We start from the raw sequence: 17,128 nt of genomic DNA on the forward strand, positions 1-17,128 counted from the left end.
ATCTCAATTTAATATGAAACAGGATGACAACATCTATAAAAGCGAAGCTCTGAAATCAAACATTAGTAAAAGCAAAAATGACCATATGTAGAGTATTAAAACTTAGTAAGCAGAATGCTTATTTAAAGGTGTAAAAAACGTATATCATCTAATTATAAAACTGCGTAAATACATTATTCTGTTTAAGGACATACTTACATTTTTAGATTTGGCCGTAAATTACACTGGCCCCAAAAGTTTAATTTTAAACGTTTTTTTATTCCTTGGCTCAAAACTTTGAGGACTTCTATTATTACTTTATAAGGTTGTATAAACCAAAAGTATCTAAACTTATTCATCCAATAATTTTGATTTACAAAAGGGGTGATTATATTTATCTTAATATATGGTTCTCAAGATCTACTTTGCCAATCTATTCTTAAGCTATGCAGCTAACAGTTTTAAAGTTGCATAAAACCATTTTACTTTTATTTGCGACTTAATATTTTAGTTGTGCTTAATAATAAAGGGAGGGGGCGGAAGTGACACTTTTTGAAACCATAACTAAAAGTCAAAGGAACTCAACCAAATTAAGAGTTACAGCTCTTAGATTTGGCGAAACTGTGAAGAAATGGTGGTGCAACCACCGCTCCCACCGAAAACCGCCGCTTCTCGCCGAATTTTTTTTGCCCTTTCTCGCCAAATTATACAATTTTCAATCATCTGAGATTAACTTTTTTTTCATAAAAATTTCCTGTAATATCCTATAAGAGCTAGGCCCCTTGCCTGCCTAGCTGCAGCGCCAAATATCCCTTATATTTTCACTTGACAAAGGGAAAAGTAGGTTGCGGGTAAAATCCTTAAAGGTGTGTGTTCTAAGGCTTAAAAGCAGTAGTTGAACGATAATATTCACTAAATATGTGTATTCCTTATTTTTTTTAAAATTTAACAATAGGCCTGAAAGTTGTTAATAAAACCTGAAAAATTCACCAAAAGCTTTGCTAATGTCAAGCTGATACTGTTTTTACGCCTTAAAACACACACCTTTACGGATTTTACCCGCAACCTACTTTTCTCTTTGTCAAAATTTAAAAAGTGTCAAGTGTAAATAAATTGAACTGCATCATATTTCTAGTAAAACCACGCTTCTCTTCTTCTGCAGCAGCCTTCCACTTTCCTGTTGTTCCTTATATTTGAAAATGGCGAGAAAAGGCAAAATAAATTCGGCGGGTTTTAGCAGGAGCGGCGGTTCCGACGACTTTTCTTCACAGTTCCATATTGTACCTCTTTAAAGCAACTGTCATGTCAAATCTCAGAGCTGTAACTCTTTTTTTAGTTGAGTTACTTAGACTTTTATTTTTGGTTTTTAAAAGTGTCATTTCCGCCTCCCCCCTTTAATAAAAAGCATTTGTAATGCTTCTTCTTTTACAAATTCTAAGGTTTTATGAGCCAAATAATAGTCAAAAACATCCTTTTTTGTTTTTATCATGAATCCTAAATAATCTTTCCATAGAATGTGTTTTTGTCAGTTATGTTGTAGCCTTTGTCGTGTGTGGACGCTAAAGGGCTTGCTCCCATTATGGCTGTAATTATTCAGTCTTTCTTATACACAGTCAGCTTATATATAATACAGGTTGAAAAATGTGTTTGAAACCAATTTATGTAAAGAAGTGAGAAAACCAGCATGTAGAAATTTCCACATACCAAAACCATTCAGTGAAGCCAGCTTAAAATATAAGAAAAAATTCTTTTTTTTGTTTCCAAGATGTTTTTCTGTGTTATCTGTTGGGGAATATACTTCCCCACAAACCCTACTTGCAGACCAACCCTCCTCCTCACCCTCCTTATGGAAGAACCTCCCAACATCATTCTACAAGAACCTGTTAACCCCTTCTCCCTCCTCCCAAGCCTGACTGCTGGGTGACGCTTGGCTGTAATCTGAACCTAACTTCGCATCATCACATTGGTAAATATGGGACAAAACAATTTAGCTTGGAGATAACTAATTTGTTTTTTACATAACTCCTGATGTTTCAGTTATTATCTCCTGGTTTTACTCATGCCAGGCAGCTGCCATTTTTTATGGGTAGAGGGTTTCTTTATTGAAACTTTGGCGTCTTGCTGTCGACGACTTGCAGTGATCTCTGACACTTTCCCTTCAATTCAAAGTCATGGTATACACTGCATAAGAAATCAGCACTGAGAAGCATTGATACCTGTCTATGTTGATCTTGTATATAGTGTAAAAAGTGACAATAGTAAACTTCATTTAAAGCAAAGCAGACGGTTTTCCTCCATCTTTATTTCCGTGGAATCTTGACTACATCCATTTGAAGAACATATCTACTTGAAGAATAACATAAATATATTTAACTACAAATCTATTATCTTGTTGATTATCATTATTATTATCATATGTCTGCCCATGCAGAGTAACATGGGAACATTATTATTTGTTTTGGTATATGTTTACCATAAACATTATTATCCAGTATTTAATGAAAAAAAATACTGATGAATGCTATATGTTTGTACACACTATAGCCCATTGTGAGTAGCCCCCTCACCCTACCCGAAGCCTAGCGGGTCCAATGTCATATATTTTGACAATTTACTAATTACAATTTTTTAACTCTATTATTACTGTGTAGTTAGCGTAATGTTTTTATTATTCTTTAAATTGTTTATGTTTTTTTTTTTTTAAATTTAAATGTATGATAGTTCCTTTAAATTAATATGTGATTTAATTATGTATAGTTTGTTCTTAAAAGAATAAATTATTAAATAAGAAGAAGAATGTGTTTTTGTGTATTTTGAGTATATCCTAAACTTATTTTCTTTTTTTAGACGGATATCCCTTTGACCCTAAAAAATATGATACAAAAACATGAAGAAACTTTTAATGTACATTTATAGCTTTTCTTTTCAACTTTGTTAATACACTTAGTTTTACGTGATTTTGTCAAAGCCCCTAGAGGCTAGGAACAAATCCGCTAGTATACCCTATTATTTAAAGTAGTCTGTATTATTTTTTGTCTCGCTAAGCCCAGAACAAATATGGTTCTCCTGTATAGTGAAGCTTCTTATAGGTCCCTATATGGTTTTAGGCTACTTTATTTTTACAAATAAGTCGAAGTAAGGTTTTAGGCTATTTTTCTGCCCTTCCATATCCCGTCGAATGTATAGCTCTTCCATATCCGTTCGAATAAAGAGCCCCTAAATGCTAGGGCCACAGCCGTTAGTCTATAATACAATAATACAGTCTATGTGTAATGTATCTGTATCTAAGGATTTCGCTAACCGCTGAACCGACCGGGTTCTTCTTTACAGGGTAGCTTCTCATAGGTCCTGGGAAGGTTTTTAACTATTTTCTTGGGGGGTGTGCCACCCCCCATCCCCCCAAAAAAATGATAAAATACCTCCCCCCACAAAATTGTGTTTTTTTTCGTTTTAAAACTGAAATTAAAATAGTAGAGACGATTACCCCCCCCCCCCCTATCCCAAAAGAAAAATTCCCCCCCCCCCCCCAAAATAAAATTTTGTTTAAAATTTTTCTTTTAAATCTAAAATTCCAAAAAAATATGGTGATCAAACCTCTTGGGGCAAAGCCCCTAGAGGCTAAGACGAAGCCGCTATAATAAACAAAGTAGCTAGATGTCTGTCCGTCCGTCCGCCCAACCAAAAAAAGAAATTATTTGTACTAATTTAAATTTTTGTGTGTACTGCTGACAACCTGGGTTTAATTTTGCCACAGATTATTTGTTTGAAAATATCTCTATATTTTTCAAAAAATTGTATATAGGAGGGGGACTTTACCCCTAGAGGCTAGGGGCGAAGAATGTATATATTTTCTTTAGTTGCCTTATAAAGTACTACCTGCCACGCACTGTGAGGCCTCTGGGGGGGAACTTGAGGTGGAGGGAGGAGGTCGCCCTTCCCCCACAACCAATTTTAGGTTTAAAAAGAAAAAGGAAAAATTGGGTGTCGGGTTAATTTTTTTTTTAGGGGCGATTTCTCTTGGGAGGTTGTTGGTACCCTCCCCCAAAATAGTTATATACATTCCCAGAATCTATACAAAGCTACACTGTACAGTAGAACAATATCGGTTGTACGGTAAGAGAGATCCTTCGGGAAAGACAGACAGACATACACACATATAGATCATGTTACTTTTTTATCAGGATTTTTCTTTTGTTGTTTCCCCTTTAAATATTGATTGTATTTAGACGGGCACTGTCCAGTCTCCGCACCTGACTTTGTACCTGGCAATCAACTATATGCATTCGTGCGGAGCATTCTACATAGATGTCATGTCTATCAACTTTTTGGAGGAAATAGACATAGAAAGGTGAGCAGGCACTTTAAAGGAAAAGGAATGGATATATTATTACTTGGATCTTACACCAGATTTTCATTTTCTTTAGTAAAGTGAAACTCGTAGTGGGCTGAAATAACGATTCTCCTATCCCCTTAAATCCTAATGGATGAGCGAATTGACCAATAGACAAATTCCATGTTAGCAACTTAAATTGACTTCAATATTTCCCCTGGCATAATATCCACGTAACTTTTTATCAGTGTTGCGGATCCGGATCCGCAAGGATCCGCATTTTTTTGAGTCCAAAGATCCGGATCCTGGGGTATAAATTTATGGAAAAATCTACCCAAATTTATATAAAATAGTCACTTACAAAGACATTCTCGTGATGAGAGCCAATCTTTAAGGTTTAGGTTCGGACTTAAAAATTAAAAGTATTTTTGACTTGGAGATTAAGGAATAAATATTTTTTGAAAAATTTGGTGATTTTATTTTTATTGTCAAGGATCCGGATCCGCATTGACCAAATTTGGAGGATACGGATCCGGATCCGCATACAATCAATGCGGATCCGCAACACTGCTTTTTATCCATTGGAAAGGGACAATTGAAGAAAACTTATTTGATAAAATTCTTAAGTAACATTTATATTCATATTTTAAACAAATAATACGTTTTTTCCTCTTTAGGTGCATTTATAATTCGACAATCCAATAATAATACCATATTTTGAAATTTGTCTTGGATTTTTATCCCTGGTTAAAAAGAAAAAGATAACCGGTTTAAAATATCAACATATTTGAAAATGTACTTAAAAACTTTGATACTTTATTATTAAAGATGTTGGATCGGCTAATGAGAAGATATCTAAATAGCCCTCGTCTTATGGAGATGCCTTTGGGAGGTTTAGTACAGAAATTTAATATTAAAGGTAGGTAAAAAAAAATAGTTAGTCCAATATTAAAAGAGAAAAGCCATCCCATACAATTATTTTGCTAGGGGTAATCATAGGTTTCCCCAGGGAGGGAGGGGACATTTGACTGTTTATTACAAAACAGTACACGAGTTTTTCTTATTCGTTGGCGTAGAAACTTTTATTGCATTGGTTGGTTTATTAACTAGCAGTGTTCAAATGTTTCATCCATCTCAACCAATAATTTTTATGTAAAGAAGGGGTAATTTGTTTATCATAATTCGATGAGCGCATCAGGTTATCGTTCATTGTCTTATCCCTTAAGATTTCATGGTTTACCCCCACTAAAACGAAATGGATCTCTTTGCCTGATATATTTTAGACCTACGTACTTAGATAACCTATTTAAAATGACCTTATTTTGAAATGAATCCAGCAAAGTTTTCTTTTTGTCTGTCCAAATACGCAAAAAAAATCCATATCCGTTTGAACGGATTCAGTCCAAATAAAAAATATATATTTAATGGAAATTAAAATTTGAACATCTAACTTCATTCACTCAAAAGAATCCTTATAAAATCACTTCCCTTAAAACATAATTTCTAAAGAAGCTTAAAAGGTTTAAAAGTCTCAATTACTTTTTTATTGACTGAGATTGAATTAAATTGAATAGTTGTGGGTTTATTGTATTCCTAGTTAATCTGTATTATTTTATAGTTAGGCTTTCAAATTGATCAACAGTTCCTGACAGGTATCTAAAGGGATAAGACAATGGCTGATAAAATGAAGTACATCTCTATTGATGAAGCACAAAATGAAACCTTCTGTAGATTGTAATTATTGGCTGAAACGTTTGGACACACATAAACGAACCAATCAAAATTCAATATAAGTTTCCAAAGTTGTTAAACTAACGAATAAGAAAATGTTATCATCAAACTTTGGGGACTAATATGTAATAAACAGCCAAGTTTCCCATTCCTCCCTGTACTGAGTTCCCAAACTCTTTTTTTCAGAATTTAAAAAAAAAGGCTTCTTTTTTTAAATTTAAAGTCCTTTTTACATTATAAATTTTTTAGGATTAGTCTGTTAATAAAAACAGCTAATATCATTATTAGATCCGCCTAACTAAGATAATAAATTGGTACATTATGTTATAGAATTATATCTAAAGTGGTTTCAACTCAGCACTACATTTAATATACAGGGTGGGGCAAATAAGACCGGACAAATTCTAACTTCGAAACAAATGAACATATAATCGTCAATTTTAAAGATTTTATTGAATTTTAAAAACTGGCAAGCAAAATTGGTATATGACTATTAGATTATTCAATAAAATCGCCGCCAGCCTTAATCACCGCCTCTACCCGCCTCCTCAACCTCCGGCAGGTCCAGGTCAAAATGTACCTGTCCAAGCTGGCGTAGTTCTCCTTGATAGTGGCAATGAGGGAGGTCTTTTTGGTATGGGCACGTCTATTGGTGCATGCTTCAAAGTAGCCCCAGGCCCAAAAGTCCATTGAATTAAGATCGGGCTGCTGGGAGGCCACATTTCCTTAGGAACGTGAGTAACCGCAGGATTCAAATTCGCCCAACTTTCAAGCTACCCTTATACATGGAGGCTCTTATTTGGACCACAGTTGAGCTAGAACGACGTTCTTTACCTTTTTAGAATTGGCATGAAGTTTCAGCTAGGGTTGTCAGCGCAACCAATAGTCTAAAATGAGTTTTAAAGTTCAATACGGGTCCCTGAAGTTAAGAACCAAGAAATTTTCGCGAATTTTCATGGTTTTTGACGTTTTTTACATCTCAAAATCTGCCCCGTTCCACTTTGCTGGAGTACTACGGCCAAGCCATTTCAGATAGAGTGCTCTAGTCTTTTCTAGTGTCTTACTTATGTATCTAACAGTATCCCCAGCAAGTTGCATAACTCTACCTCACCTACAGATGGGCTGAGGTCAGTTATAGTGGGCCCTAGTCGAGAATCCAGATTAAACCACCGGCGCATTTGAAATCTGCCTTGTTGAACATAAGCGCGGCCAGCTCGTTGTACACATCCATCTTCGTCTAAAGATTTTTTTGTGCTAAAAGGTCATTACCTAAGCTTTTTATAGTGTGGTCAAACGTCCTGATTGGTCAAGTAGTTTTGGCGCTATGGCTGTTTAAAGTTTGTCCGGTCTTATTTGCCCCACCCTGTATGTATAATAAAGGTTTCCCAAAAAATTTTTCTAGTGACGATTTCTCTTGTAATTTATTGGTACCCACTCCAAGATAGATAAGAAACTTCCTGAAACCACACAGTAGATACTTCTGTGTTTTGTACCCCCCCCCCCCCCCTATTTTCTTTACTAATCCTTTGAAATACTTATTAATATTGTTATTTCAGACATGGCATGGTTATCAGACCAGCCCCACTATCTAGCCCAGAATGTTGCTGCAAAATTAATCAAATGGCTTTTTGGCGCCTTTTTTGAACAAATCGTCCAAGGTGTGTTCATATACCATAAAAATTGAGCTCAAATAACATAATAAAGAACAGTTGTTTTGGGAAGCAGATAAATTTATTCATACGTTCTTAGAACCGAACATGCCAATAGCAACATTTTACTACAAATGGCTTATGCAACTTTAATTTTTCAAGTTTAGATAAGACCTCTTTGAAGCGAAGATTTTATATAAGTACCTACAACTTCCTTATTTCCGTCTGTGAATTGATAATTAGAGAATTAAACATGGATAACTGTCTAGGTTTACTAAGTACACCACTCTTTAACAGACCAGAAACAAAATGGATGCGCGCTTGCAACACCTTCACTTTAATGTCAGTTCTTTTCGTACAGTAATTAGTAGTAGATTTCTTTAGCTTTTAAGCTATTAAATTTTTTTTTATTTAAGCACTATGAACATAAATTATATGATCCAGGACTGTTTAAGATAACAGATGTAAGCCAGAGAAATTGTAAGAAAAAAGTTCTCTATTATAGAAGGTCTGTCTGGAAAGAGCTGATACATAAGGCACAGGAAAACTCAGTTGTAATAAATCGTAAAAACATATCTATTAAGAAAGGTATTTTGACAGTAATTAATAAACAGATTTTTTTGTCAGAGAGCGAGTGGGGACAATGGGCTGTTTATTACACAAGTCCCCAAAGTTTTACAATAACGTTTTCTTATTAATTGGCTTAACAACTTTGTGGACTTTTACTGAATTTTTATTTATTGGTTTCTTAAGATGAGTGCTCAAACGTTTTAACCACTTATTTTTATCTAATATTAGTTTTAACTAGGCATTATAAATACTTCTCTGATTAAAAATAAATAGAAATAAGCATTAAGACAAGTTAAAGTTTACCAATAAGGGTCCATCATAAAATCAGATTTACAATTCAAGTATTTCTAAACAGTATTTACCTACCCTTTTAAATCATATCTATTTATGCATTAAAAAACATTGGTTTTTAAAAAATCAGGGACTTGAAAAATTGACAAAGAATAACTATATAAAAATGAGCAAAGACCAGTTAGAACAACTAAAATCTTCTAGAACAAGTCCCAATATTTCCGAACTAAGGTAATTTTTTTTTATCAGAGTTAAAATAAATAGGTATTAGTTATTTCTTTCATCGTATTATAAACGGCATTCCGCGGATATAGAATTTTTTAGCCCGTGCCTACGGCACCTCGGGGCTAAAAAAATGGTTTTAATCTTAAGATTGTACATTTTTATATTCGTTGTTGTTGTTGTTTTGGCTGCTCATAGTCAGTTTCCGGTCCGGGTAGTCATCAGTGGGGTGAGGGGGGGGGGCGTGGGCTTATGGTGGGGGCTCTGGAGGGGGGCGTTGGAGGGGAGGAAGGCTGGTGAAACTTGGATGGGAGGAGAGGAAGGCAGCTACATGGGTGGGATTTTGCCAGAGGTCCATAGGAGTAAGATTTGTAGGATTATTTGGGCATGAAAAGAGGTGCTGGACTGTTTCTGGGGTAGGATTAACAGGACAGGATGGGCAGTTGGGGGTAAGAGAAGCGTTGATGGAATGGAGGTAGCTTTGGAGTTTAGGACAATAGTTGGATCTTAATTGGGAGAGGATGGTTCTGTAGTGCCTGGGGAGTTGGATTTCGGAGGGGTTGATGTCAGGGGGAGCTTGATTAAGGACAGGATTAGGGGGGTAAGAATTTATGGCTTGGGTGACAGCTGAGGTGTGGAGTCTGGAGATTGTGGATTTGTAGTTTGTGGGAAGGAGGGTGTTGTCGGGGGAAAGAAAAGGTTGGAGAGTAGGAAGGAACATGGATTGAAGGGTGGATTTTTTGGATCTAGGGCCAGGGGGGGTTGTGACGTTGTGAAAGGATGGGTGGGAGGGGCGGAGGGAGGAGGCCAGGTATTGGGAACAAAGAAGGGAAAGGTGGTTCCGTACTGGTAGGATTTTGGTTTCTTGGTGGAGGTGGCTGATGGGAGATTTTTTAGTGGAACCAGTACAGATGCGGAGGGCTTGGTTTTGGAGGACTTGGAGTTTGTCAATGTTGTTTTTGGAGGTGTTAGGGAACCAAACAGGACAGGCATAGGTGGTGATGGGGCGGAGGAGGGTGTTGTAGGTGGTGAGGAGAGTCTCCTTCTGGTGGCCCCATTTGGTGCCAGCCAGACATTTGAGGATTCTAAGGCGGGAGGAAATTTTTGAGGAAATGGTGGAGACATGGGAACTGAAATTGAAAAAGGTGTCAAAGGTAACTCCAAGGATTTTAGGGGTTTTCTCAAGGGGAAGGGTGGAGCCGTTGATTTGGACTTGAGGATGGAGGTTGGATTGGTGCTTGCGGTCAGAAGTGAAGAGGGTGACAGTGGATTTGTTGGGAGCTATGGAGAGGCCGTTGGTGGAGGCCCAGTCAGCGATTGAGGAGAGGTGGGAGTTGATGGATTCAACTGACTGGGGGATGTTAGGGGAGGAGTGGAAGGAGTTAAGGTCATCGGCATAGGAGGAGGTGTGGGCAGGGGGAATGTGGGGGGCATCTGCTATGTAGAAGTTGAAGAGGACTGGGGAGATAACAGAGCCTTGGGGGACGCCAGTGTGGACAATTTTAGGAGAGGCATTGGTGTTTTGATAGGAACAGAAAGCCATCCTGCCACGCAAGTAGCAGGATAGCCATCTAATGATGTTGGGATGAAGGTTGGAGGAGGAGATTTTTTGGAGAAGGAGGTGGATGGGAATGCAGTCAAATGCTTTGGAAAGGTCGATGGAGGCAACAGTTGTGCGGCTGGGGGGGAGGTTTTGATTGAAGCCATTGGCAATGGTGGTGGAAAGGTTGAGGAGGGAGGAGGTGGTGGAGTGGAGGGGTTTAAAGCCGTGTTGTGAGGGGTGGGTGGAGAGGGATTGTTTAAGGTAGGGGAGGAGTAGGCGTTCAAGGACTTTTGCTGCAGGACAGAGGAGGGAGATTGGGCGGTAGGAGGTGGAAAGGTCAGGGGGTTTACCAGGTTTGAGGAGGGCAATGATTTTGGATAGTTTCCAAATGGCAGGGATGTTGGCAGCGGAGATGGAGAGGTTGAAAAGTTTAGTGAGGTAGGAGATGCCATTTGGACCAAGGTGTTTAAGGTGAAGGATGTTAAGGTTGTCGGGGCCAAGTGCAGAGGAATTGGAGGAATTTTTAATTGCTTCAAGGACAAGGGCAGGGGTAAAAGGTTGGAAGTTTCTGTTGAGGTGGTTGCGGCGGCGGATTTTACGGATAATTTTTCTGGAGAAAGGGTTGGAAGTATGACGGGAGACAGAGGTGAATTGACTGGTGAAGGATTCGGCAATGTGGAGGTGAGAGGTGTGGACTTTGTTGTTGTTGAAGGAAATGGGTTGGTTGGAGGGAGGGGAGTTGTTTTTGCCGGAAAGGGACTTGAGGAGGGACCAGAATTTGGAAGGATTTGTTCTATGGTCGGATTTGGAAAGGGTTTCTTGCCATTTTTTGTTGGAATGTTGGTTTACTATTGAGGAGATTTGGTCATTAAGGATTTGAATTTGAGGATCATGGGGGTTGGTTTCTCTTAAGGAGTCTCTTTGCTGGATAAGGGGTTTAGCAGACTGAGGGAGGGTAGGGTTGGAATTTTTGATGAAGCCAGCAGGAACAGTGTGTTTGGAGGCAGTTTGGAGGATTTGGCGGAAAGTGGCTTCACCTTGGGAGCAGGAGGAAGGGTCAGGAAGGTCTTCAAAAAGGGTTTCAGTTTCTAGGGTAAAGGTGTCCCAGTCTGCTTTATGGAAGTTGTGGAAGGTTTTGACAGGGCGGGGGGTTCTGGTGATTTCGGGAATGGAGAGGAGAATGGGAAGGTGATCAGAATGGAGGGTGGTAAGGGTGTGCCAGGAGAAATCAAGGGCAAGGTGGGCAGAGCATAAGGAAAGGTCAGGGGAGGTAGGTTGGCCATTGGGGGGAAGGCGGGTAGGGGAATCCTCGTTGAGGAGGCAAAGGCTGCTCTCATTGAGAGCTTCCAGCAGAGCCTCCCCACGATTCATGGCAGATTGGTCAAGGGTAATGGAGTTCCAGGCAGGGTTGTGGGCATTGAAGTCACCGACTAGGATAAGGTCATTTGGATTTTCAAAAAGGAGGTTAAAGTCAGGGGTGTATTGTGGGGGGCAGGAGGAGTGTGGGGGGAGGTAAAGGTTGATGATTTGTAGAGGGGAGCCATTGCGGGAAATTTGGATGCCATCAACCTCAAGGGGGCCATTGGAGAGGTGGTTGAGGTTAAGGTGTGTGAAGGGGATGTCTTCGGCAATGAGGAAGGCTATTCCTCCACCAGGTCGGTCTTGTCGATCCTTCCTGATGAAGTTATAGCCAGGGAGGGGTTTAGGATTGGATTTGCAGGAGAGTTTAGTTTCTTGGAGGCAGGTAATTGGGATGTTAAGGGTTGAAATAAGGTTGTGGAGTTCATCTTGGGTGGTAAGGAGACCGTTACAGTTGAATTGGAGGATGAAAGGTTTACCAGGAGGTTTGCGGGGGGCAGGGGTGGGGGGAGGAGGGGGCGGGGGTGATTGTGGGTGTGGTGGTGATGGAGGTGCTGTTGGGGAAGGTGGGGGAGACGGGGAGTTGGGTGTGGAGGGTGAGGGAGGGGGGGAATTTTGGGGGGAACAGGAGGGGCATATCCAGAAGGGGGAGTAGTGGGTGGAGGATGGAAGGAGGGAACATTTGGGGTGGACCCATTGGAGGCAGGAGTTACATTGGAAGGAGCCAGTGGATTTTGTAACACCTAAGGAACAGATAGGGCATGGAAATTTGGGGCCACGGGATTTAGGTGGGGGTGTTGATTGTTGGGGGGAAATGGGTGAGAAGGGGGTAGGGGAGGCAGAGATGCAGGGTGGACAGGACCAGTTAGAATTGTATTCGGATTTGGATGAGAGGAGGGAACATTTGGGATGAACCCAAAGTTGGCAGGAGTTACAGAGGAAGGCACCAGAGGAGCGGGTTATGTTGCGGGAGCAGGTAGAGCAAGGGTATTTGGGACCAGGATTTGGATGGATGTCGCCAGAGAGGATGAGGGGAGGAGGGGGGGTGATGTTGGATGTGGTTATGGAGGGTTGGAGTTGAAAGGCCTCCAAGGCCTCCAGAGCTGACAGGGGCTGACTTAAAAGCCCTTTAGGCCAGCCCCGTGGGGGAAACCCGGACGGGAGACATGGCTGTCAGAACAGGTGGTTTGGTGCAGGTTTGCCCGGGGGTGTACATCTTCTTCTCCTCCTCCCCGGATAGGTCCACTGCGGAAAAGCTTGCACCCTCGTAGAAAGCTGGATATAATACGATGCTAGACATAGTTTTTTTGTATGGATGAGAACCGGTTCCTATCCACCGGATTCGAATGAATACGAGAAATAGAATTTTACAAAGACAATTATGTTCCTATGTAGCGCAGTATTAGAAGTTAATAATATCTTAGTACACAATAGTCAATAAAATCATCAATATCTATTTTTTTACCTTATTTTTTACAGACGGACGTACGAACGTATTCTGTTTAAAAGTTTCGACTTTCTTATTTACCTAAACTTAATTTAGGTTTCTACCAAAGTTCAACAAATTTGATGTACGACCTATAGTGAAGACAGTGCAGAAGGACTCTTATGCCAGGTCAGGGGCGTCCAAGCTTTTTAATTTGGGGGGTGTAAAATTTTGAAAATAAAATTTTTTTGGGGGGGTAATCTATATTTCATAGTGGCATTTTTTTATTTGGGGGGGGGGGTAAAAATTGAAAATCCAAAATTTTGGGGGTAATCACCCCTTTACCCCCCCTCCCCCTTGGACGTCTATGTGCCAGGTAATCATTCATTCTATAATTAAGTGGGTTACGAGATATCTACTGTAAATATCCTTCATTTTTAAATTTCTTTTTTTAAAATTAAGTTTATATATCCATTAGCGGCTACGCCCATAGAGGCCCCTGGGGCACTTAATGGAAGTGTGGTGCGAATTGACCATCCACTTTCGATTTTAGTTTTATAAAGAAAAGTAAAAATATAAATTTTTAGGGGAGGGGGGTGTAATTTATTACTAGGGATGATTTCATTTGAGAGGGTGCAGGCCCCCTCCCTAAATATTTATAAACTTTCCTTGGACCTATGCGAAGGCTTTTTTGCAAATCAAATTCTGTATCGGTCCAGCGGTTGGCGAGATCTTAAACTACTATTATATATGGATAAGATTAATGTGACTATTTTTTTTATAGTTCGCACATATCAATGCAGAAAGTGCTACAATCCATAGCTGCCAGGTTTCCTGCTAAATCAGATCTTTCAGGTCAGTTACTGCTTGATTGAGATAATATACAATGTTAGAAAAAATGCATTTAAAAGAATTGGAGGAAAAGTAAAGTTTATTCTTCAATGTACTATTTCTCTTTCAAAGACATGCTTATAATTTACAATTGAGTTAGGGTAATACCAACAACTTTTAGTTTAGATAAAGCTTAATTTTCACCGTATACTTTCTTTTTAGAATTTTATCTGAAAATAAAAAAAATTTTAAGTTGATTTTGTCATTTCTCAGCCATTCTGAAATAAAATGTATAGTATCTTATTACAGACAATTTTCCGAATACTATCAGCGGAAATCTATATATATACAATCAATGCGATATAGAGATAACTATTATAGGAAAAACATTGCATCTTGCGTGGACCAAGTTCTTAACAACACTCAGCCTTCCTGAGGAGAAAATTTATTGTGTAGTTGCGGATATCATTGATGCTTTCGGTAGCATTAAACTAACTGAACTTAAAAGGAATGAATTTGAGATAAATATTAATAACATTAAAATTAAAAGCGGGAGGCGGAAGTGACACTTTTTAAAACCAAAACTGGAAGTCAGAGGACTCAACTAAATAAAGAGTTACAGCTCTGATAATAGACATGGCATGGCAGTGGCAAGTGTGAAAATATTAGGGAAATTTTTATGGAAAAAAAATTTTCTTCGATGATTAAAAATTTGGCGAGAATGGGAAAAAAAATTCTGCAGGAAACGGCGGTTTTCGGCGGAAGCAACAGTTTCTCCGCCGTTTTTTTACAGTTCTATTTTGTACCTCTTTAAAGCAACTGCCATGCTAAATCTAAGAGCTGTAACTCTTTATTTAGTTTAGTTCCTTTGACTTTTAGTTTTGATTTAAAAGTGTCACTTTCGCCCCCTCCCTTTAACTTTTATAATTTTCTAAATAACCTACCTAATATTTTTCTTGGTGCAGTTACTCTATAAAAATATTTTATCCCTACTTAAGTCTGTTTTCTTTTCCAGACTCTCATGATTTTAAAACTGGAAATCATGCAATTCTCATAGATTAAACGCTCTAGTAAATACAGTGTGTTTTTTTTATGAGAACTTTTTTGAAAGCAATTTTACCCCACTTATAGTTATCAGAATTTAATGATTAATGGCTTATTTTCTCTGTTTTTTAAAGCAATTAATAGAACAACAAAAAATATTTTAGTTTTTATTTAAAAAGTACAGTAAAATCTAAATTTCAAAACTTAGGTGTCAACATATAAAAATGGTTTTAGCGCATTTTTCTTTAAAAAATGGATTTTCTGTAGTCGACTTTGGGGGGCCAGTACTCCCTCCCTGGTTGAGATATGACCTTCAAACTTTGATATGTTCTAGTACATGTCCCTAATAGTATCTGTATACATTTTTAGCTCTATATCTTAACTTTGAAGTGTTTAGCAGCCATTCTTGCAAAAGGTTGATTATTTGAGCATAAGAAAAATGCGCTAAAACCATTTTTAGATGTTGACACCTAAGTTTTGAATTTTAGATTTTACTGTACTTTTTCAATAAAAACTGAAATATTTTTTTGTTGTTCTATTAATTGCCTTACAAAACGAAGAAAATAAGCCATTAATCATTAAATTCTGATAACTATAAGTGGGGTAAAATTGCTTTCAAAAAAGTTCTCATAAAAAAACACACTGTATGTTATTTTCAGTGATTCATTGACTATAACTGCTCTGAATTTTTTTCATTTCGCCTTTATATAAACCGGTGTATAAGCGCATTTTAATGCTCTTAAATTTTTTTTTCAACATTGATTTTATTTATCTCTTGCTCTCTAAGGATTTTGAAAAAGTATAAGACTGTAGAAAATGAAACCACATTGAATAATATTAATACAAGAATATTTCTACATGTGGTCAGAGTTCATGTAGATGGACAATGGAAGAATTTTATAGGTAAACCATATCTGAAATATTTCAAACTACTGGGTTCTTCCTAAAGATAGTACTAAAACATTTCTTATAGCTATGAGAATCTTCACTGTAAAGGAGAACCATATCGGTTAATATGTTAGCGATGGTACAGACGCACAGACAGACAGAATGTGTACAAAAAAAAGTTGCCTCAAAACTAAATAGAATTAACAAAAATTTGACTTGTACTTCCTTTAGTAAAGAATGGTGTGCTGCAAGGTGATCCTTTTAGCTCTCTGCTCTCTGACATCTATTATGGATACTTGACAAAGAAAAGAATGGTCGAATTTTTACAAGACAAAAAGGTATATCTACAAAGTTGGTTTTCTAAATTATTTCTAACAGTGTAGCCTAAATGATCTATTTCTAACATAAATAAATTTAAAATTTGCTCTCATACAGATATTAGCTTGTTGTTTCTAATGGACATAATTTTCCTACTAGTTGTGAATTTTTCATTTTTTTGGATATGCTTATTAATGAGCAACTATCAGAAAAATGATTTTGTTTTGTTCAGGGAATGTTATTAAGAGGAGCTGACGACTTCTTGTACATGACAACATCTAAAGAACTTGCTCACAAGTTTCTAGCAGTTATCAATGAGGGGTTTCCAAGCCACGGCTGTAATTTTAACAAGACTAAAACTCAAACCAATCTTTTAGGAAAGGGACACTCCATATTTATAAAGATTTTTCAAATGTCAGAATGAACAAAGTTGAAAATTGGTCATTCCAATGACTGTAGTTGCTTGATAACTTGTTAATATTCAATTCATTGATAGGAATTCAGGAATGTTGCAATAGATGGTAAATCTTTTTGCGTCGTGAATTTATAACAGTTTTGTCAATGACCCCTCCCTTCTTGAGTCTACAAAATGCTTATACATCCACTCCCTTTTATGTCATAAAAAATGTTATTAAAGAGTGTCCTTTTATAGATGAGAGTATTGATAGTTTCAGCTATTGTGGTTCAATAATTCAGCTGAGTAATAGAAGTATTTGTCCTAATATGGATTCCTACAGCAACTCTAATATGTCTTATGCTCAGTCTTGGCCCTCAATGAATAAACCTCCAGGTATTTTTGGAAAGCTTTGTTACATGATGGATTTGTCCGTCTGTCCGAACTAATCTTACATATTTGATGGTAAAGGGGTAGTTTCACGAAAGGCATTTGAACTTAATTTAGTGAACCGCATATTTTTTCCTGGTTAATTGGGTAAACTACATTTATA

General features: G+C 37.9%; 1 protein-coding gene across 2 annotated transcripts in view; it reads left to right on the forward strand.

The window, feature by feature from the left end:
- The window catches only part of LOC145328919 (telomerase reverse transcriptase-like), a 28,428-nt gene that overhangs the window by 6,542 nt on the left and 4,758 nt on the right, over nucleotides 1–17,128 (forward strand). For both annotated transcript variants that reach the window (XM_080172871.1, XM_080172870.1), the window contains exons 7-18: nucleotides 4,206–4,327; nucleotides 5,138–5,228; nucleotides 7,597–7,698; nucleotides 8,134–8,225; nucleotides 8,681–8,781; nucleotides 13,218–13,289; nucleotides 13,885–13,955; nucleotides 14,313–14,436; nucleotides 15,760–15,878; nucleotides 16,095–16,201; nucleotides 16,414–16,555; nucleotides 16,831–16,971. In XM_080172871.1, the coding sequence (XP_080028997.1) occupies nucleotides 4,206–4,327; nucleotides 5,138–5,228; nucleotides 7,597–7,698; nucleotides 8,134–8,225; nucleotides 8,681–8,781; nucleotides 13,218–13,289; nucleotides 13,885–13,955; nucleotides 14,313–14,436; nucleotides 15,760–15,878; nucleotides 16,095–16,201; nucleotides 16,414–16,555; nucleotides 16,831–16,971 (1,284 nt within the window). The remainder of the gene's footprint in view (nucleotides 1–4,205; nucleotides 4,328–5,137; nucleotides 5,229–7,596; nucleotides 7,699–8,133; nucleotides 8,226–8,680; nucleotides 8,782–13,217; nucleotides 13,290–13,884; nucleotides 13,956–14,312; nucleotides 14,437–15,759; nucleotides 15,879–16,094; nucleotides 16,202–16,413; nucleotides 16,556–16,830; nucleotides 16,972–17,128) is intronic.

This window comes from Acartia tonsa, chromosome 9 (assembly GCF_053477335.1).
Source record: "Acartia tonsa isolate MP-2025a chromosome 9, ASM5347733v1, whole genome shotgun sequence".
In the NCBI taxonomy this organism is placed as follows: domain Eukaryota; kingdom Metazoa; phylum Arthropoda; class Copepoda; order Calanoida; family Acartiidae; genus Acartia; species Acartia tonsa.